Raw genomic sequence first — 21,322 nt, forward strand, 5'->3', positions numbered from 1 at the left:
ACCGGCATGAAAGTTGTGAGCTGCTGGCATGAAAGTTGTGAGCTACTGCATAAATTAGTGTGCTCTGGGGCCATTTTTCCTGAGCTAAGACAAAAAATGTGTGAGTGGGGGGTTAAAAATCTGTGAGCTAGCTCACGCTAACTCAGCTTAGAGGGAACACTGCTCATAACGGCCCCATAGGGCTTTCAAAGCAAGAGATGATCAGTGGTGGTTTGCCGTTGGCTGCCTCCACAAAACCACCATGGACTTCCTTGCTGGTCTCTCATCACAATACTAGCCAGGGCCACCCCTGCTTAGCTTCCAAGACTGGACAAGAGCGGGCTAGCCTGGGCTCCCCAGGTCACACTTGGACAACCTAGAAACACTAATCAGGTGCAAAACTGTGCCCTCAGCCATCAAACCTTGGAGGAAATCTGCGCGTGATGCATAGCACACCAACTATGACCAGACCTCGTTCTATTTATATATATATTTTAAAAGCATCTGATTGAACTCTGCCAGGTGGCAGAGAAAATGGTAAGATCACGCTGAAATGTTTCGGGACCATACCAAGCAGAAATTCCACATTTTCTAGCAATGGGAGAGATACGAGCATCACCTTTCAAACACTCCAGAAAAGCTCTACCCTGCCACCCAAATGCCAGTAAGGAGGGAGCAAGCTGCACCTCCCAAAGGAAGCAGTTCTGCATTCATGGGGCCATTGTCAGAAAGGCCCTGTCTGCATGATGCCCACTGTATCTTCTACAGCAGAGACAAATGGAATATTAGGATTCTGTATTCTTAAGTTTTGTCTCTCTTCACAAGGCTGAACACTGATATGATTGTCATTTAGTAAGACTGCTTTTACAGTTAGTCATGCAAATGTGTCAATGGAATCTTCCACACAGTGTGAGTGTTCACATGCTTTGCCTTCTGTGTGAGTGTTTTCGATGCCGAATTAAGTATTGGCTCTGACTGAATCGTTTCCCGCAGTCTAAGCATTCATACAGTTTCTCTGTCGTGTGTCTCCTCTGATGCCGGGTGAGATATTGGCACACGCTGAAGCTTTTCCCACAGTCTAAGCATTCGTAGGGCTTCTCCCCCGAGTGGATTCTCTGATGGCTAAGGAGGTTGGATTTATTGGAGAACGTTTTGGTACAGTCCGAACAGCTATACGGTTTCTGTCCTGTGTGGATTCTCAGGTGGCTAAGAAGGTTGGACCTATCAGAAAAGGTTTTGGAACAATCTGAGCATTTGTACGGTTTCTGTCCAGTGTGGATTCTCTTGTGAGTGTTCAGATGTGAGCTTCGGCGAAAGCATTTCTCACAGTCTGGGCATTCATAGGGCTTCTCTCCAGTGTGGGTTCTCTTGTGGCTAACAAGGTTTGAACTCAGACGGAAGCTTTTACCACAGTCTGAGCATTCATATGGTTTCTCTCCAGTGTGCGTTCGCTTATGACTAAGGAGGCTGGAGCTGCAGCGAAAACTTTTCCCACAGTCAGCACATTCATAGGATTTCTCTTCTGTGTGGGTTCTTTGATGCCTATGAAGGTTTGAACTCCGACGGAAACTCTTCCCACAGTCTGAGCATTTATATGGTTTTTCTCCTGTGTGGGTTCTGTGATGGCGGTGAAGATCTGAGCTCCAACGGAAGTTCTTCCCGCAGTCTGAGCACTCGTATGGCTTCTCCCCAGTGTGGGTTCTTTGATGCTTATGAAGGTAAGTTTCATCTCTGAAAACTTTCCCACACACGGTACATTTATTCCTTTGTTTCCTGTTGTACATCCTTGGCAGCACTGTAATTTCACAAAAACCACCATCTTGATAAGTAATGGATTCATTGTTCCATTCCTTGGTTCCTTCCTTCCATTTTTGCCCATCTTGATTCCTGCCATCATTTCTTTCCACCCCATGTTGCTTGGGACCTTCCAATAAAGCTACAAATGGCTGTCTTTTGTTCTCACCCTGGTACTCATTGACTGCTGGAATCAAGAGAGAAAAGTCTATGTTACTAGTATGGAACGAAATGATCAGAACTGAAGATGGACTCAGTCAGCCCAGTGTAGTGTCATGGAGATGGACAGGAGAGAAAGAAATTACAACGGGTTGGATACAGTGAGATTTTCATGGGGTGGTGGGGGGGGGATGATTCCTTCCCATCATGAGGCAGGTTTTCAGCTCTCCCCCACCTTGTGCTGTTGGAGAAGGCTGTTCCCCCAGAAGCAGCATTTTAGGAGGCTGTATGTTCCACAGCAGGAAGGAGAAGATGCTCCAAGGACAGAAACACCTTTCATCCGTGAACTAAGGAAGAGGCATGCTGGATCAGATCTGTGGTCCATCTAGTCCAGGGGTGGCCAAACTGCAGCTCAGGAGCCACATGTGGCTCTTTCACACATAGCTCTCAAAGCCCCCACCACCCCATCAGCCACCTTGCAGAAGACCTTTGTCTCTTTAAATCAGTTTGCCAAACCAGCCAGCCAGCCAGCAGCTTGGAGAATGCATTTAAAGTTGAAGCTGCTTTCTTTCCATCTCTTCCTGCACATCTATTTTCCTTCCTCCCTTTCTTCCTGCCTGCCAGTTTGGTATAGTGGTTAAGTGTGCGGACTCTTATCTGGGAGAGCCAGGTTTTATTCCCCACTCCTCCATTTGCAGCTGCTGGAATAGGCTTGGGTCAGCCATAGCTCTCGTAGGAGTTGTCCTTAAAAGGGCAGCTTTTGGGAGAACTCTCTCAGCCCCACCTACCTCACAGGGTGTCTATTGTGTGTGTGTGTGTGGGGGGGGAAGGTAAAGGAGATTGTGACAGCTCTAAGACTTTGAGATTCATAGTATAGGGTGGGATATAAATCCAATATCTATCTATCTATCTATCTATCTATCTATCTATCTATCTATCTATCTATCTATCTATCTATCTATCTATCTATCTATCTATCTATCCATCCATCTATCTATCCATCTATCCATCTATCATCTTCCTTCCTTCCAGCTCTCGAATATCTGAGCAGCTCTCAAGCATCTGAGGTGTATTCTATGTAGCTCTTACATTAAGCAAGTTTGGCCACCCCGATCTAGTCTATTATCCTGTTTCACACAGTGACCAACCAGCTCCTTTGGAGGCCAACAAACAGAGCATAAAGGCTGAGGCCATCCCTTGCTTCTGCTTCCCAGATGTGAGACAAAACATGCCCCTGAATCTCAAGCTCCCATAGTGAGAAAGCAGACAAGGTCACACGTAACCCCAACCACCCTGAACCATAAATAAGTTATTGGCACAGCCAGTCCTTACCTAACAAGCTGGCATCGCCTTCACTCTCTTGTTTGACCTCTCTAGATGGATCTCTCTCTGAGATTTCCAGCAAAGGCCCCTCTTCTCCTGGAAGACTGATAACCACCTCTTGGAACAGCCTTGCTGGCTCCTGAAAATGAGAAATCAAACACTGTCTTCAAGGAAGGTTGAACTCCTCAGCAGGTGATAAGAATATAGGAAAAACCCACCAGAATGAGACTCGCAGTCCATCTAGTCCAGCATCCTGTCTCACACAGTGACCAACCAGTCCTTCTGGAGGGCCGAAAACAGGGCAGAGAGGCCGAGGCCTTCCCCTGTTGTGACTTCCTGGCTCTGGGAGTCAGACTGCCTCTGAATGTGGAGGTTCCTCTCAGTCACCATCGCTAGTAGCAACTGATAAGTTTATCATCCACAAATCTATCTAATCCCTTTTTATAAGAATATAAGAAGAGCCCTGCTGGATCAGACCAGCGGTCCATCTAATCCAGCATCCTGTTAAACACAGCGGCCAACCAGTTCCTCTGAAGGGCCAACAACAGGACAGAGAGGCCGAGGCCTTCCCCTATTGTGACTTCCTGGCTCTGGGAGTCAGAGGCTTAGTGCCTCTGTATGTGGAAATTCCCCTCAGTCACCATGACTAGTAGCCACTGATAGAGTTATCCTCCATGAATCTATCTAATCCCTTTGGAAAGCTGTTGATTCCTGTGATAAGAACACACTTTGCCTCATTTATTGTTCCTGTTTACCACTGGGAGGGGCTCAGCTGGCGATCCTAATTACAACCCCAGTTACAACTGAAACATTATAATTCCTGAAATTTCCACATTGGTGTTGGGAAAGACCTGTTTTCTTCTCAAGACCCTGGCGAAATAGTACCAGCCAATGCGGTGCGATGGTCAGAGTATAGGACTAGGATTTGGGAAATCCAGGTTCAAATTCCCACTCTGCCATGGAAGCTCAATGGGTGGCCTTGGCCCAGTCATGCGTTTTCAATGTAGCCTGCCTCACAGCGTTGTTGTGAGGATAAAATGGAGGAGAGGAGAACAATGGAAGCCAGTTTGGGTGGCCACTGGGGGAAAAGGCAGGGTATAAATGAAGTAAAATAAAATTCAGAGGAAGCAATACGGAGCCAGGTGAACCAAAGTTCAGACTCAGTATAAGGCAGCTTCATGTGGCCAAATCTGGACTGGTGGGAGTGGAAAGTGCTGTCAAATTGCAGCCCACTTATGGTAGCGTTGCCAACCTCCAGGTCATGGAGAATGTCAAACAAACTTGCCCCAAAGAATAAATATATTAATATATGGATACGGTATACATACAACATATAATATCAAATACACCGTGTGTATACACTAACAACAATATATGAGCTGTCTCCCTGGATTTCTGTTACTATTTTTTTCAATGCATCTTCAGTTGGGTCCATGTAGCTTTCTCTTCCTCATGAATCGCGAAATTATTAAAAGTCTAGCACAGGGGTGGCCAAACTTGCTTAACTCAAGAGCCACATATAGGCTTCCCAACCCTCCCGCCTTGACGGGGGACCCCAGGATTTCCAGCCTCTTCCCCCACTCCCCAAAAAAACAGAAGCGGGGGGAGGGAGGGGAAACGGCGCTAAGGAGCGTGGTGAGCCACCCCATCTCGGAGCGGGCGACGCCGCTGCGCAGCTGCCGCCTCTTCTCCGCTTCACCGTAGCTGCTCCTCAGGCTGAGCCCATCTCGGAGGAGCAGCTAAGATGAAGTGGAGAAGAGGCGGCAGCAGCGCAGCGGCATCGCCCGCTCCGCTCCGCCTCTGAGGTAAAATCAGAGAAGGGGAGGGTGGAGGCAGACCAGGAGCGTGGCTCGCCACGCTCCTGGCCTGCGGAGCGGGTGACGCCGCTGTGCTGCCGCCTTTTCTCCGCTTCACCGTAGCTGCTTCAGCCTGAGCCCATCTCGGAGGAGCAGCTACGGTGAAGCGGAGAAGAGGCGGCAGCCGCGCAACGGCGTCGCCCACTCCGCTCCGCCTCTGAGGTGAATTCAAAGAAGGGGAGGGTGGAGGGAAGGAAGGCATTTAAAAGTTGTGAGGTCCCTTTAATTGTGATGGACAGAACTCCCTTTGGAGTTCAGTTGTGCTTGTCACACCCTTGCTCCATCTCCACCCCAGTGTCTCCTGGCTCCACCCCCAAAGTCTCCTGGCTCCACCCCCAAAGTCCTAGATATTTCTGGAATTGGACTTGGCAACCCTAGCCACATAGAATAAACATCAGATGTTTGAGAGCCACAAGACAGGAAGGAAGGAAGGAGGGAAGGGAGTGGTGGGAAGAAATCAACTTTAATTTTAAATCCATTCTCCAAACCACTGAAGAAATGATAAAAGAGACAAATGCTTTCTCCAAGCCAGCTGACAGGGCAGTGGGGGTTTCAAGAGCCACACAATAAGTGTGAAAGAGCCACAGCTTGGCCACCCCTGGTCTAGAAGATAACGAGAGAAGATGCACCAGGAAATCCATGGGAAGTTTACCACAAAAGAGAGATAAATGGAACGGGACTGCTCTCCAGACACAGTTTCAACTCTTTGTCAGCCTAGACTCTCTATTGACATAATGTTCTGCGGAGCCACAGAAAATTACATTCGGATCAATGCATGTGTGCTTCCAGTCCTTGAGACTGTGTCCATATATTATATTTATTCTTCGGTGCAAGTTTGTTTGACATTCTCCAGTTATACACTGGAGCCTGTTTTATTTGTATTTTAACCTCCAGGTGGTGGCTGGAGATCTCCTGGGATCACAACCAATGTTCCCTCTAAGCTGCAGAGTCTTGTCAGCAAAAATTCTACTTTGTGAGCTACTGGCATTAAAGTTGTGAGCTATTAGCATTAAAACTGTGAGCGACTGCATAAATCAGAGTGCTCTGGGGTCATCCTTCCTGAGCGAAGACAAAAATGTGCGAGCTGGAGGCTAAAAATCTGTGAGCTAACTCATACTAACTCACCTTAGAAGGAACACTGATTACAACTGATCTCCAGGCAACAGAAATCAGTTCCCCTGGAGAAAATGGCTGCTTTGGAAGGCAGCCTGTATGGCATTATGCCACACTGATGTCCCTCCCCTCCCCAAACCTGTCCTCAAGCTCCACCCCCCAAATCTCCAGTTATTTCCCAATATGGAATTGGCAACCCTAACTTACTTATGGTGACCCTGTAGAGTTTTCAAGACAAGAGACGAACAAAGGTGGTATGCCATTGGCTGTCTCTGTGTAGTAGGGTTGTCAAGTCCCCTGTGGCCTCCAGCCATAGAGTTTTCATCCCAAATTGCTAGAGCATCCAGGAAAACCATAGAGTTTTCCTGGATGCTCCTAGAGTGGCTGGCGACATTGGGGGAAGATTTCCCCGCCGGCCCAGTGTGGACAGGCGGGTTGGGAACCTCCAGGGTGGGAGAACCCCTGCCTGGCCCGGGAACTTAGCAGCCCTACTGTGTAGCAACCCTGGACTTCCTTGGTGGTCTCCCATCCATGTACTAACCAGGGCCAACCCTGCTTTAGCTTCTGAGATATAACCAGTTCAGGGTCAAGCTTGAACTCCCAACTTACTAAAGGGCAAAATGTTCTCCCCACCTTTTCCAGGGTCTCTCCTTCCTGCAGTCTCAAGAGGAAATCCTCGGCCAGGGCCACTGCCTGGGAGCAGCTCTCGGATCCCCGTTCCTTCACCCAGCTCTGCATCTCGGGGGGCAGGATGGCCAGGAACTGCTCCAGGATCACCAAGTCCAGGATCTGCTCCTTGGCATGTCTCTCTGGCTTCAGCCACCGATGGCAAAGCTCCCGGAGGCAGCTGTAAACCTCCCGTGGACCTGCAGCTTCCGGATAGCAGAACTGCCTGAAGTTTTGGCACTGTCCCTCTGAGCTGATGGCACCTTCAGCAGTTTCTGGAGAAGCCTTTCCATCATCCTTTGGCAGAGGCTCTGAAAGATGTGGCTTCTGCCATCCGGATGGAGGGGACTGAACCGTCTTGAGGAACTCCTGCCATTGGGCTTCCCACTGCTGTGAAGACAGTCCATCTTCTGGCTCATTTTTTACCTGTTGCGGTCCCGTTCCTCTGAAACAGGACCTGATGGTCCCCATCTCCAGCTCGGGACCTGCCAACTCTGCTTTTTCCATTTTCATACCTCAAACTGGAAATGGAGGCGCGTGAGAGGAATTCAGATGTGTCTTTCCAGGACAGCGTGGTAAGAGCCAGTGTGGTGTGGTGATTAAGAGCGGTGGACTCTAATCTGGCAATCCAGGTTTGATTCCCCACTCCTCCTCCACATGACGCCTGCTGGGTGACTTTGGCCCAGTCACGGTTCTCTCAGAATTCTCTCTGCTCCACCTGCCTCACGAAGTGCCTGTTGTGGAAAGAGGAAGGAAAGGCAACTGTAAACTGCTTTGAGGCTTCTTCAGGTAGAGAAAAGCGAGGTATAAAAACATACTCTTCTTCATCTTTGCAGGTGATAATTTCCACTCAGGCTGCTCCTTCTGCAAATGGTGGCCAAATTTTCTGCCTTTTTTGTCTGTAGCTACCTTGCCTTTTTTGTCTGTAGCTACCTTGCCATCTTGGAACCCTCTTCTTACCATCAGGTTCTCTTGAGAAACAGTTCATCCATGAAGAGACTTTGGCTAACAGTGTTGTTTGGCTCTGTGGAAAGAGATGAGAGGAAAATTAAACTTTCAGCTTCTGGGCAGGGATATTTGAACGTTCCCTTTCACCACTTCATTTGATTTTCTTATGCTGTTGTCCCCAATCCTTTTCAATTCCCCCATTTTTCTGCCACTGGTATCCCTGGTTCATTAACCACCACACCACACTGGCTCTCACCATGCTGGCCTGGAAAGACGCAGTTGAATTCTTCTCACATTCTTCCATTTCTGGTTTGAGGTATGAAAATGGAAAAGCAGAACCAGTTTGGTGTAGTGGTTAAGTGTGCAGACTCTTATCTGGGAGAACCGGGTTTGATTCCCCACTCCTCCACTTGCACCTGCTGGAATGGCCTTGGGTTAGCCATAGCTTTCATAGGAGTTGTCCTTGAAAGGGCAGCTGCTGTAAGAGCTCTCTCAGCTCTATTCACCTCACAGAGTGTCTGTTGTGGGGGGAGAAGATATAGGAGATTGTAAACTATTCTGATTCAGAGAGAAGGGTGGGATATAAATCTGAAGTCTTCTTTTTCTTCTTCGTTAATGTTTTATGGCACTTAAGCTGAGGGTTTGGGGTTGTTGAAGGGTTTTTTTGCCATACGTAACCCTTTTAAAAGGGCGAGGCTAGTTAAATCACAAATGATAAAATGGGCAATAAATATAAACAAGGAAGTACAGATGGAGTCATGGGAATACCTATGGAAGAACTCTATGAAAATTTCTACGTGTTATAACATTAAAGAAAATTGCTTTAAAATGCTATATAGGTAGTACATGACACCTAAGAAATTAGCAAAAATGAACAACTAGTTGTCGGATAGATGTTGGAAATGTAAATGTCATGAAGGATCTTTCTACCATATGTGGTGGACTTGTGAAAAGGCGAAACAATTCTGGCAAATGATTCAGCAGGAGATCTCGAAAGTTTTGGGATATAATATTAAGAAGGCACCAGATACTTTCCTGTTGGGATTAAAATGGAAACATTTCAAAAGCAAGATAGAACAATAATTTGGTATATGCTTTTAGCTGCACGGACATTATATGCGCAAATGTGGAAACAAGACAATATACCAGAAGTATGGGAATGGACTCTGGAAGTCATGCATTGGAGTGAAATGGACAAACTTACAAGAATCTTAAAAGAACAAGATTTAGAGAAATTTAAAAATGAATGGGGAAAGTTTCAAAAATACATTGAAAAACAATGGAACGTTAAAGGACATTTGGTGATCTTTGACAATGGTTAATTTTTAAAGAAACAATATATGGATTGCAGTTTAAAAATATGATTATTGGATTATAACTTTTTCTCCCCCCCCCCCAATGATTAAGAAGAAATACCATGAAGATGGATTAGAATTATAACCTTTGGGTTTTTGGGAGAAAGATTCTTTAATAGATAGAGCTTATTACCTTATAACAAATTAGATTAAATAGTAATACAGGGACGTTTGCTAAGGGGGTATGCACTGCTGGGGGATCATAAAAGGGTGGTGGTGGAGAAAATGTTATATATGTGTACTAACATTTAATGACAAATGATGACACGCTATTACAATATATTACATTACAATAAATTGTTTTAAATAAAAAAAAAAAAGGGTGAGGCTAGCAGTCAGAGTATTTCGGATGCCCCACTCAAAACCTGACTTGAGCTTAAACAACTTTTATTGAAAAGGTGGGGGAAACAAAGGGTACAGAACTGGGAGTTTGAACAAACAGTGAGAATAATAAAATATATTGAGTAGTCCCTAAAACTCAGGAGGGAAAAGTAAACGTCTTTAGTGTTTGGTCTCTAATTCACAGATTTCAGAAAGATAAGAACATCGGAAGAGCCCTGCTGGATCAGACCAATGGTCCACCTAGTCCAGCATCCTGTCTCACATATTGGCCAACCAGTTCCGCTGGAAGGCCAACGACAGGGCATAGAGGTTGAGACCTTCCCCTGAGATTGCCTCCTGGCTCTGGGATTCAGAGGATTAGTGCCTCTGAATGTGGAGGTTCCCCTCAGTCACCATGGCTAGTAGCCATTGCTGGACAACCAGTAACTTTGGCCCTGCTCCCATACGCTGTAGAAAGAAGTGGCAGAGCCCTGAGGTGATAAGACTGCACTTCCTCAAATGGTAGGGGGCGAAATCCAGCTTTGAACATTCCATTCACACACACATGCAAAGAAGAAAAAACTAGTACGGGAGCTACTTCCTCCTTCCCCCTTTGCTTAGGGAGCTAGCTTGCTACATGCAGGGAGTTGAAGCGTAAGATGGCATTGCTGAAATGGTGGTTTCCCAGCCAGATATTGTGAAGTGGTGCTATATACATTCAACAGTTCACACCATTTTCAATACTAGTTAAGAAAAAAAAACTTCCTGTAGGCTGGGGGAAAAGCTCACGCAGTTGTGAATCAGGAATACAAATCTAGGCAGTCCCCTTCTGTGCTTAGCTTTCTACTTGCAGGGTTATATATTTTTAAAAATGTCAGGAAGCATTCAAAAACATCCCTTCTGCAGTCTGAAGTAGTAATCCCTCAGGCCTCTACGTCTCTTATCTGCTCCAGGTTTAGACCAGCCTAACAGCTAAGGTTGCCACTTCTGGATTGTGAAATTCCTGGAGATTTTGGGGGTGGAGCCTGGGGAGGGTGGGGTTTGGAGAGGGGAGGGAGCTCAGCCAGGTATAATGCCACAGGCCAGGGGTAGCCAAACTCACTTAATGTAAGAGCCACATAGAATAAACATCAGATGTTTGAGAGCCACAATACATGAATGTAAGATGTTTGAAGGAAGGAAGGAAGATGATGGATGGTTGGATGGATGGAAGGACAGATGAATGGATGGATGGACGGTTGGATGAATGGATGGTTGGATGGATGGACGGATGGATGGAAGGATGGGTGAATGGATGGATAGATGGAGGGATGGAGAGATGGATGAAGGGATGGATGGAGAGATGAAGAGATGATGGATGGATAGATGGATGGATGGATGGATGAAGGAGGGAGGGGCAGAAAGAAAGCAACTTTAAATGCTTTCTCCAAGCCACTACCTGGCTTGGCTGTGAGAAATGCCTTCTCCGAGCCAGCTGACAGGGCAGCGGGGGCGTTGAGAGCCACACAATATGAGTGAAAGAGCCACATGTGGCTCCTGAGTCACAGTTTTGGCCACCCCTGTCACAGGCTGATCATGCACACTGAATAATGCACTTTCAATCCACTTTCCAACTAGATTTTACTGTGTGACCTGGCAAAGTCCAGTTGGAATGTTAATCAAAAGTGGATTGAAAGTGCATTATTGTGTTTGTGTGACTGCAGCCAGAGTTCACCTTCCAAAGCAACCATTTTCACCAGAGGAACTGGTGTCTTGTACCTGGAGACCAGTTATAATTCCGAGACATCTCCAATCCACCACATGGACAGTGGCAATCCTAGGAGGAGGAGGAGGAGGAGGAGGAGGAGGAGGAGGAGGAGGAGGAGAAGAAGAAGAAGAAGAAGAAGAAGAAGAAGAAGAAGAAGAAGAAGAAGAAGAAGAAGAAGAAGAAGAAGAAGAAGAAGAATTGCAGACTTATAGCCCGCCCTTCTCTCTGAATCAGAGACTCAGAGCGGCTTACAATCTCCTATATCTTCTCCCCACCACATCTTCAAGTACTTGAAGAGCTGTCATCTAGAGGATGGTGTGGAATTGTTTTCTGTGGCCCCAGAAGGTAGGACCAGAACCAATGGGTTGAAATTAAATCAGAAGAGTTTCCGGCTCAACATTAGGAAGAACTTAGCCGCCCTGAGCCTGCCAAGGTGGGGGAGGGCGGGATATAAATGAAATAAATAAATAAATAAATAATAAACTTCCTGACAGAGCGATTCCTCAATGGAACAGGCTTCCTCGGGAGGTGGTGGGCTCTCCTTCCTTGGAGGTTTTTAAACAGAGGCTAGATGGCCATCTGACAGCAAGGAAGATTCTGTGAATTTAGGGGGAGGTATCTGTGAGTTTCCTGGGTTGTGCAGGGGGTCGGACTAGATGACCCTGGAGGTCCCTTCCAACTCTATGATTCTAAGAGCGCTTCTATTTTTTCTATGCATCCTCTGCATTTCTCGTCTATCCCCCTCCAATTGACGCCTCTCCCCAGGACTGTGCACCAACCCGACGACAAGGCAGTATTTATGGCGGGAGTGCAGGCGACCCTATTTCTCGCTGCAATCTAATCCTAGATTCCCCCCCCCCCCCCGCCGCCTTCCAGAAGTCCCTTTGACTCACCTCCACTTAAAAGCTGCAGAAGCGAAGCTTTCCGGGAGCATCAGCCCAAGCAATCCTAAAGGCAGCTGTTCCCAGGTGGGTGCCGGTGGGAGGGGGTTAGAAAAAGGAGAGCAAAGGACTTGGGGGAAAAAAGAAATATATTTTTTTAACATCACACCCTGTAAAATGTCTTTTTGATCCTCTCTGGGAATCCCAGCTCTGTTGGTATTAACTCTTGCAGGGCTTGAGCAAAACAGATTGGTTTGGAGGTTTTGTTTGTTTTGTTTTTACGTCCTTGAGTTAACGTGAATCCCAAACAGGCTCGCGGAACCTGGAAGACGAATTCGTTGTGAAAAATTTCCTGGAGCTGTGAAAAATTTCCCTGGAGCTTTCCAGGGGGGGGCTGGAGATTGCCCGCTTTTACAGCTGATCTCCGGTTGGCAGAGATCAGCTAACCTGGAGAAAACGGCTGCTTTGAAGGATGGACTCTAGGGCATTGGACCATGCTGAGGCTCCCGCCCTCGGCAAGCTATACTTATTGCTCAGTTACTTATGCATCTTGACTCTTCAGTAACCCTTCCTGGCAACAACCCCCCCCCCCTCACTCCACCACCACTATACTATGGCCTGGTCACTTTCAATTCAATGTATCTAAAGAAAGGTGTGTTGTCGGAGCCCTGTTTAACTCCTGCCAGCGGCAAAGACTCAGACATATGAAGCTGCCTTATACTGAATCAGACCCCCCCTGGGTCCATCAAAGTCAGTATTGTCTACTCAGACTGGCAGCGGCTCTCCAGGGTCTCAAGCTGAGGTTTTTCACACCCATTTGCCTGGACCCTTTTTTGGAGATTCCAGGGATTGAACCTGGGACCTTCTGCTTCCCAAGCAGATGCTCTACCACTGAGCCACCGTCCCTCCCCAAAACTGATCAGTGAGAAACTCATTTATTCTACTTCAGTGGAGGTCTCAGGCTGAAAATACCCAATATGTACTTTGCAACTTCATTAAATACACTCATGATGACCTTGCATCATCAATCTTTTAGGCGTCCCTGTCCTGCTTATCTCAGACTGGTTGTTTCCAGTTTGTTCTTCCTTGACTAGTCACACATGCGTTTCTTCCCAATCAGCACAAGACTCCCTATCATGTTTCTGTCGTTCTTGCTTGTTCAGCCTCTCTCGTTAGGTCTTGAGAAATTCTTTTGTTGTGTCTTGCATTTTGGTCCCTGAAATTCCAACACAGTGCGACTGCGCATGAGCGGGTCGCCTGACGTAAAGACCAAATGCGATCTGCCTATGAAGATCTGTCGGGGGAAGTTTAACTGGCCAGGATTGGACCTGACCAGGAAAGGGATTGTTCCGGGAAATGTAAATAATTGGGGACCTGGCCCCTCCATGTTGTCTTTGTGATGTGCTCGCCAATAAAGCATGTTGCACTCCGGTGAAGCCAAATGGGGACGTGCGCATATGTGCAGACTATCAATAAAGCACTCCAGGACCACCTGTACGCCGTTCCAGTGGTCAGCCATGTCCTTGCATCCTTGGCCGGCTCTAAAGTTTTTGGGAAGACTTCTTGATTAAAAAGCCGTGGGTCTGGGGTCCGAAATAGGCCACCGCCTTCCAGGCAGTCAAGGACGTTCCGGTTTCGAACGAGGTGCCCCACCACTTCGACGAGTCACTTTTGGTGATCCTGGCCTGTGACGCTTCCCCCTATGGAGCAGGCATGGTCCTGGGGCACCAACTCCCGGACGGGAGGGAGGTTCCCGTGGCTTATTACTCCTGGACCTTGAACCCTGCGGAGTGCAACTACGCCCAAATAAACAAGGAGGCGCTGGCAATCATGTCGGGAGTATATACGTTCAACAATTACCTGTACGGGAGGCGCTTCACAATTGCCATGGACCACAAGCCCTTGCCGGGCCTCCTTGCACCGGACTACCAGACCCCACAGATCCTGTCTCAGCGGATTCTGCAGTGGAACCGGTTCCTGAATGCGTACACATACACGCTCGACTACTGTCCCGGCAAAGCAATGGGTCACACGGACGCTCTTAGCTGTAGGGTTGCCAATCCCCAGGTGGGGGCAGGGGATCCCCCGGTTTGGAGGCCCTCCCCCTGCTTCAAGGTCGTCAGAAAGTGGGGGGAGGGGAGGGAAATGTCTGCTGGGAACTCTGTTATTCCCTATGGAGATTTATTCCCATAGAAAATCATGGAGAGTTGATCCGCAGGTATCTGGGGCTCTGAGGGGGCTGTTTTTTGGGGTAGAGGCATCAATTTTTTAGTATAGCATCTAGTGCCTCTCCTCAAAATACCCACCAGGGGGTCCAGTTCTATGAGCCCCAAAAGAAGGTGCCTCTATCCTTCATTATTTCCTATGGAAGGAAGGAATTGAAAAGGTGTGCCGTCCCTTTAAATGTGATGGCCAGAACTCCCTTTGGAGTTCAATTGTGCTTGTCACAGCCTTGATCTTGGCTCCACCCCCAAAGTCTCCTGGCTCCACCCCCAAAGTTCCCAGATATTTCTTGAATTGGACTTGGCAACCCTACTCAGCTGTCTCCCGTTGGTGACGATGGATCCCGATCCGGCCCCTGCTCACCGCATTATGCTGATTGAGACTCTTCCCGACAGGCCTCTCCACGCAGCTGAAGTAGCCTGGTTCTTAGGCAAGGACCGCATCTTTGCGTGCGTTTTGGCCCAACGGCAAGATAGACACAGTGTTCCGACCCTTTGTGTCCCGCTGGAAGGAACAGTCCTAACATAATGGTTGTCTTCTCTGGGGTAGCAGGGTGGTGTTCCCCCTCCCTCTCTGGAAGCAAGTGCTCAAGGCCTTGCACGAAACACACCCAGAGATCGTCCGTATGAAACCCCTGGCAAGCAGTTATGTCTGGTGGGGGATGGATGAGGAGACAGAGGAGTGGGTTAGAAGGTGCCAGCCCTGCCAGGAATCCCGGCCAGATCTGCCCAGCGCTCCCATTCACCGCTGGGAATCCAATCGAATGCCCTGATCCAGGTTACACCTAGACTTCGCAGGGCCATACCAGGGTCAAACATTCTTCATCCTGGTGGACACTTAGACAAAGTGGCTGGAGGTGATCCCCTTAGCCACAACCTCCACATTGGCCGCAGTTAGGGCCCTCAGGAGAGTCTTTTGCACCCACGGGATCCCAGACACTGTAGAACTTTGCGAGCGGCTCGGAGTGGATACAAGTCCAAGTGCTGCGAGTCACCAGGTCCCGCTCGTACGAGGTCGCGACAAAGGGGGGCCAGCTCCTGCGTCGACACATTGATCAGTTGCAACAACGGCACCCTGCTGGACAAACCGGTGGAATCTGAGGAAGTGGGGGACGGAGAGAGCGAAGGAACGCCACCAGCCACTGCCCGGCTGGCCCCAGTCTTGCCAACGGTGGAGTCTTGCCGAGACGGGGGAGACCAACACTGCCAACACTGAGGCAGTCACAGGGCAGTGCTCTTCGGGCCGTGCTCCACTGGCAATTCCAGCAGCCCCTGAGTCCCAGGGTGAACCAAAGTGGTCCCACAGGGAGCGGCGGCCACCAGCTTATTTGAAAGACAATATGTGTCCTGAACTAGGGGGGGAGGAGTGTTGTGTCTTGCATTTTGGTCCCTGAAATTCCAACACAGCGTGACTGCACGCGTGAGCTGAGGTGACCAGCAGGAAACTGCGGGTCACCTGGCGTAAGGACCAAATGCAATCCGCTTATGAAGATCTGTGGTGGGAAGTTTAACTGACCAGGATTGGACCTAACCAGGAAAGGGGTTGTTCCAGGAAATGTTTATAATCGGGGACCTGGCCCTGCCGTGTTGTCTTTGTGATGTACTCGCCAGTAAAGCATGCTGCATTCTAAATGCCTCCAAACTCAGTACACTACATCTTTCATCTCAGTTATATTTTTATCCCTGTCACATGCGTGCACACACAAAAGCTTATTCCAGGAATAAAACTTTGTTGGGCTTAAAGGTGCCACTGGACTCCGTTCTAAACCTTTTTAAAGCTAGGGATGCTGCTGAGGATTGAACCTGGGACTTGTTGCTTGCAAAGCAGATGTTCCACTGCAGAGCCCTGACCAATACCCTCTCTAAGCTGTGGAGTCTTTTGAGCAAAAATTCTACTTTGCGAGCTAGTGACATTAAAGTTGGGAGCTACTGGATAAATTAGTTGGCTCTGGGGCCATTTTTCCTGAGCAAAGACAAAAAATGTGTGTTGTTGTTCAGTTGCACAATCGAGTCCGACTCTTTGCGACCCCATAGACAAAGTCACACCAGGTCCTCCTGTCTTCCACCATCCTCCGAAGTCTGGTCAGATTCTCGTTTGTTACATCAGTAACGCTGACCAGCCATCTCATCTTTTGCCATCCCCTTCTTCTTTTGCCTTCTGTCTTTCTCAGCATCAGGATCTTCTCCAGGGAGTGCTCCCTTCTCATTTGGTGGCCAAAGTATTTGAGCTTCAGCTTCAGCATCTGACCTTCCAGGGAACAGTCTGGGTTGATTTCCCTTAGGACTGACTGATTTGATCTTCTTGAAGTCCAAGGGACTCTCAAGATTCAAGACAGGAAGGCAGGCAGGCAAATAGATGGGGGAGGGGGGAGAGGTAGAAAGAAAGCAACTTTAAATGCATTCTCCAAGCAGTCGGCTGGCTTGGTTTGGAGAAGTGATTTAAAGATGCAAAGTTCTTCTCCAAGCCAGCTGATGGGTCAGTGAGGGCTTTGAAAGCCACACAATATGTCCCTGAAATATTCATGTGTAGTATTATAGAAAACCTGGAGTCCTTCTGAGGTAATTTACCTGCTGCTTCAAGTCCTCCAATTACTCTAGGAGTATCACACCTTTCCCTCCTCTTTTATGGAGGAAACAGTCTGAATTCTTCAGCACCCCACTCACCTGCATGGACTCAGAGGTTACCTGGGCACCTCTTAGATTCAACAAAAGAAGCAAAAGAAGAAGGGGACGGCAAAAGATGAGATGGCTGGTGTTACTGATGTAACTAACATGAATTTGAGCAGACTTCTGAGGATGTTGGAAGACAGGAGGGCCTGGCGTGACTTGGACATGGGGTCGCAAAGAGTCGGACTCGACTGTGCGACTGAATAACAACTTCCTGTCTTGTAGCTCTCAAACATCTGTTTATTCCATGTAGTTCTTATATTAAGCAAATTTGGTCACCCCTGGACTAGACTGAAGTCACCAAAGACTGAGACCCTCTTCTGAGCACCTTAACTACCAACATTTGTGGCAGGGTTTGAACTTTTGTGAGTCACTGCTCACGTCTTCAAATACAGCTAGAAATGAGCAGTTGCTCACAAAAGCTTATTCCCCGCAACAAATTTTGTTAGTTTGTTTATTTTTATTTACTTTAAATTTATATGCCGCCCATTCCATGCGGACTCTGGGTGGCTCACAGTCATAATACAACAATAATACCTTGTAATTATATAATCTTTATAATTAGCCTTTTAGGTGCTACTGGACGTTTGCTCTTTTCTGCTGCTACAGACAGACTAATTCAGCTATTCATCTTGATCTATGTCTCAAGAACTGTATGCCAGAGATAAATTTTGTTGGTTTTGGAAGTACCTTTGGACTCAGACTTCGTTCTGTTTCTTCAGACCAACACAGCTGCCCACCTGAATCGATGTCGATTGTTGTCCTACACACTTGTGATTCTATATACTATATCTTATTATGAAAAAGAGAAAGAGGAAATTTGAAGTTTCTTGTTATTTTCATAAAGAAGTGGGATTGCACTGTCAGACATGAATTCCCTTAATAATCTGATTCCCCTCTCTTTTGATAGTCCTCTAACTGAAGATATGGTGTACATGCAAAGATTTCAAAAAAGCATGTTCGTCTTAAGAGAGTTTCTGCCTGAAATGCTGAAGAGTTACTCTGCCTCTTCTGGCAGCCATTTTAGTGGATAACTCCACCTCGTGCCGGCAGTCATTTTGGGATTGTGCTCACCATTATTGTATCTGAACTCCAAAGGTGCCTGCAGGCTCAAAAAGGGTGGAGACCTCTCCAGGTGTGTCAAACTCATTTATTATGAGGGCCGGATCTGACATAAATGAGAGCTTGTTGGACCGGGCCATGTCGGGTTGGGCCGAGTCATGTCAGGCAGGGCCATGTATGTGCCTATTTAAGATTAGGTATCAGAGATATAAACTTTATAAAGGATACAGACAAAAACAAATATATTTTTAAAAAAACTTAAAACATGCTTAATATGCTTAAAATGTTAGCACTCATAGGTCTTAAAGGTGCTTTCTTTGTATTTCTCCCATGGGATCCAGGGAACTGGGCAAAGGAAGCGCTGGCTCTTTCTTTCCTTCTTTCCTTCCCCAGGGGATTGGGGGGAGGGGGAGACTCAGCCAATAGAAAAGAGGCTTGGCACAATAGATCTGCTGTGTGATTGAGAGAGCCTAGAAAAACAAGTTCTGCCCCACTTTCTCCCCAAGGGAGGAGCCTCAGTCAATGTAGAAAATAGAGGTTTTGCTCTGTAGCTCGTTTGCAACTGAGCAAGCCTTGCAAAGCAAACTTATGCAGAAGGAAGCAAGAGAGAGGGAGAAGGAAGCAGATGACAGCCAGTTGCTCGGGGGCCTGATAGGAGTCCTCCGGGGGCCTGATTCAGCCCCTGGACTGCATGTTTGACACCCCTGCTCTATGCTATGATGACTGATTGTGTCTGTTGCCTCTACAACACGCCTTCAGCTACCTTAATCCTCCCCCCTGCTCATATCTTTCTCTAGCCAGACATCTTGCTTCTTTTGCTGAAAAACATACAGGGTCTTTTCTCCCTGGAGCCTTTTTCCCACTATATACTCCTTATTGGATTGGGTTCTTTGCAGTTTAGTCTTCCCCTCAGGCTTCTGCCTCTTTCATCCATCAGGTAGGCCAAAGTAAGCTTTTCCCCAGCAAACCCCTTTAATGTTATAGCTCAAGGGTGGCCAATGGTAGCTCTCCAGAGGTTTTTTGCCTACAACTCCCATCAGCCCCAGCCAGCATGGCCAATGGCTGGGGCTGATGGGAGTTGTAGGCAAAAAAACATCTGGACAGCTACCGTTGGCCACCCCTGTAATATAGCTCAAGATGGCTGATCCATACTGGTTCCACAAACCTTGCCGTTAAAACAACGAAAGCTGACCTTTGGAGTGCTTAATCAAAGGAACATTTATTTCAAGAAAAGGGGATAAACAGGCACACAAAACTGGTGTACAAGACAATCATATACATTAAAATTGCTAGTTAGCACTGCCCCAAAGCTGTGGCCAGCCAGAGTTGGCAGGGTATCAGATCTTGAGTGTTTTCCATTCAAGTCGGAAAGCGTAAGACAGACTGTCTATCGGGCATGCATTTTTCCACAGACAACCCTTCTGAAGAGCCAGGTTAATGGATACCAGGCTCTCCCCCCAAAACACTGCATTAGAAGGTCAACAAGCTCCAGGAAGTACATGCCTGTGTCATCAAAACCCATGTGGGTCTTAACCAATCTTAAGCACCCCTTCTCCAAATTCAATGGCTTAATTAAACATGCAAATTTGAGTCACATCAAAACTAATTTTTCAGGCAAAAAAAAAAAAATAGAGCAGAGAACGGAAGATGGAAGGAGACTTGGGAGGCCACAGCCACTTCACAATTTCTGGTACGACCTCTACTGTAAATGGGACTTTGCAGTTGTAAGCTTCCACCTGTTGATACAAAGAACATGGCCGCTCTTTGGTCAAGAAGCTGACTCAATACCAACGTTTGCACTGAGGAGAGAATGAGTCCAGTGTTTCCAAATCTCCTCCCCCAGAAGCCACTGGGATTTTGTTCCTCCACAAGGGTTTTCATAAAAGAAGATGAGGCAAGTTGCGTGCTCCCATTGCCCAAGCAAAACAAAAACACTAAAGGCCAGAAGACAAACACAGAAAAAAATACCACGCACTGCACACAAACATCTTTGGGATGCCAAGAAACTAGTCTGGGTGGAGTATTCTGCAACATCCCTGACAAGCTGAAGAGCGTTCACGTGCCGCTATACATAAGCATTGTTCAAGTACGTGTGAAGTAAGGCAGACGACGTCCAAGTTGAGCTACTTGCGTGGTCACCTATGGTGAGTTTAAACCTTTCGCGGTGAGTCAGCAGGGATGCTTGTATAAAACTGGAAGAGAGCTGCTCCTTTCTGTTTCCTTCTGTACCCTTGATATGTCACAAACAAGACTGGTTACATAAAAGGAAGGGTTTTTTTTTTTTAGGACTAGTAACTTTTGCAGACATACGGAGTAAGGCAGAGTGCTCTTTGGCAAAAATCAGGCATTGAGTCTGGGGTGGGGGAGGACAGACGGACAGACACGGGGCTGGGTAGCAGTCAATGTCACAAGCCAGAAAAAAAAAGTCCAGGGTTGCATAGCTGCACTTTTGAAACCTGAATGGCATTGTTGACCACAAACTATTCAGTCCATCAAGGCATAGAAATGTGCAAGGTTATATACATCATAAAACACAGCATAAACATAGAATCTCCAATACAAGGACACTGATTAAAATTTACCCATGCGTTTCCCTCCCCCCCCTCCCCTCAAAGCATAGACATGTAGTGTCCTGAAATCTTCCACCAACTCAGGCTCACGCATGCCAGAAAACGGGGTGGCAGACCCCTGAAGGTACAGAAAGGATAGAACTGCTTCAGTCTACTGCTGACAGATCATAGCTTGGAACGTTTCCAATTCACCTGTAAGCAGAAAACCAGCAGGGCAAGAAGAAGAACCTTTCTCCTTGTGGTGCCAGTTTTCTAATTGCAGGGAGAGATTTACTTTTTTAACATGAAGGGAATGTTCAAAGCGGTCGTCTACCAAAGTGGTGCGGTCCTTTCTACCACCTGAGGGCCCTACCACCTCATTCTCTGACAAAAGAACCAGGCCACAAATGCATTCAGAAAGACAGAAATTCATTTTCATTGTGATGCTAGAAGTAGTTTCTGTCTTCGGAGGAGCAACTGGAGGACTCGACTGTGATCTTCAGAGGTTTTCTGTCTTACCATTTCCCTCCTCCCCGCAACAGTCTTTCAACTCCCTCAACAGTTTTCCCCCCACAAGACTCAGCAAAGGCCTCCTTGAAGCCTCTTCTCTTCAGCCAAGATGGAGGCAAAGGGAGAGGACAAAAGTGGAAGGCTTTGACCAAACCTCCGTTGTTGTTTGA

The 21,322-nt window shown here is 47.3% G+C and overlaps 1 protein-coding gene across 1 annotated transcript; it reads right to left on the bottom strand.

Annotated features, from left to right (window-relative positions):
- Positions 1-454: 454 nt before the first annotated feature.
- Positions 455-12,264, bottom strand: LOC132571839 (zinc finger protein 436-like). Its single transcript, XM_060238633.1, has 4 exons — positions 12,155-12,264; positions 6,858-7,914; positions 3,265-3,394; positions 455-1,957 (listed from the first exon to the last, which is right to left on the bottom strand). Exons 2-4 carry the CDS (start codon positions 7,401-7,403, stop codon positions 897-899), a joined length of 1,737 nt encoding a protein of 578 aa, XP_060094616.1. The 5' UTR covers positions 7,404-7,914; positions 12,155-12,264; the 3' UTR covers positions 455-896.
- Positions 12,265-21,322: the final 9,058 nt, after the last annotated feature.

This window comes from Heteronotia binoei, chromosome 5 (genome assembly GCF_032191835.1).
Source record: "Heteronotia binoei isolate CCM8104 ecotype False Entrance Well chromosome 5, APGP_CSIRO_Hbin_v1, whole genome shotgun sequence".
NCBI lineage: Eukaryota > Metazoa > Chordata > Lepidosauria > Squamata > Gekkonidae > Heteronotia > Heteronotia binoei.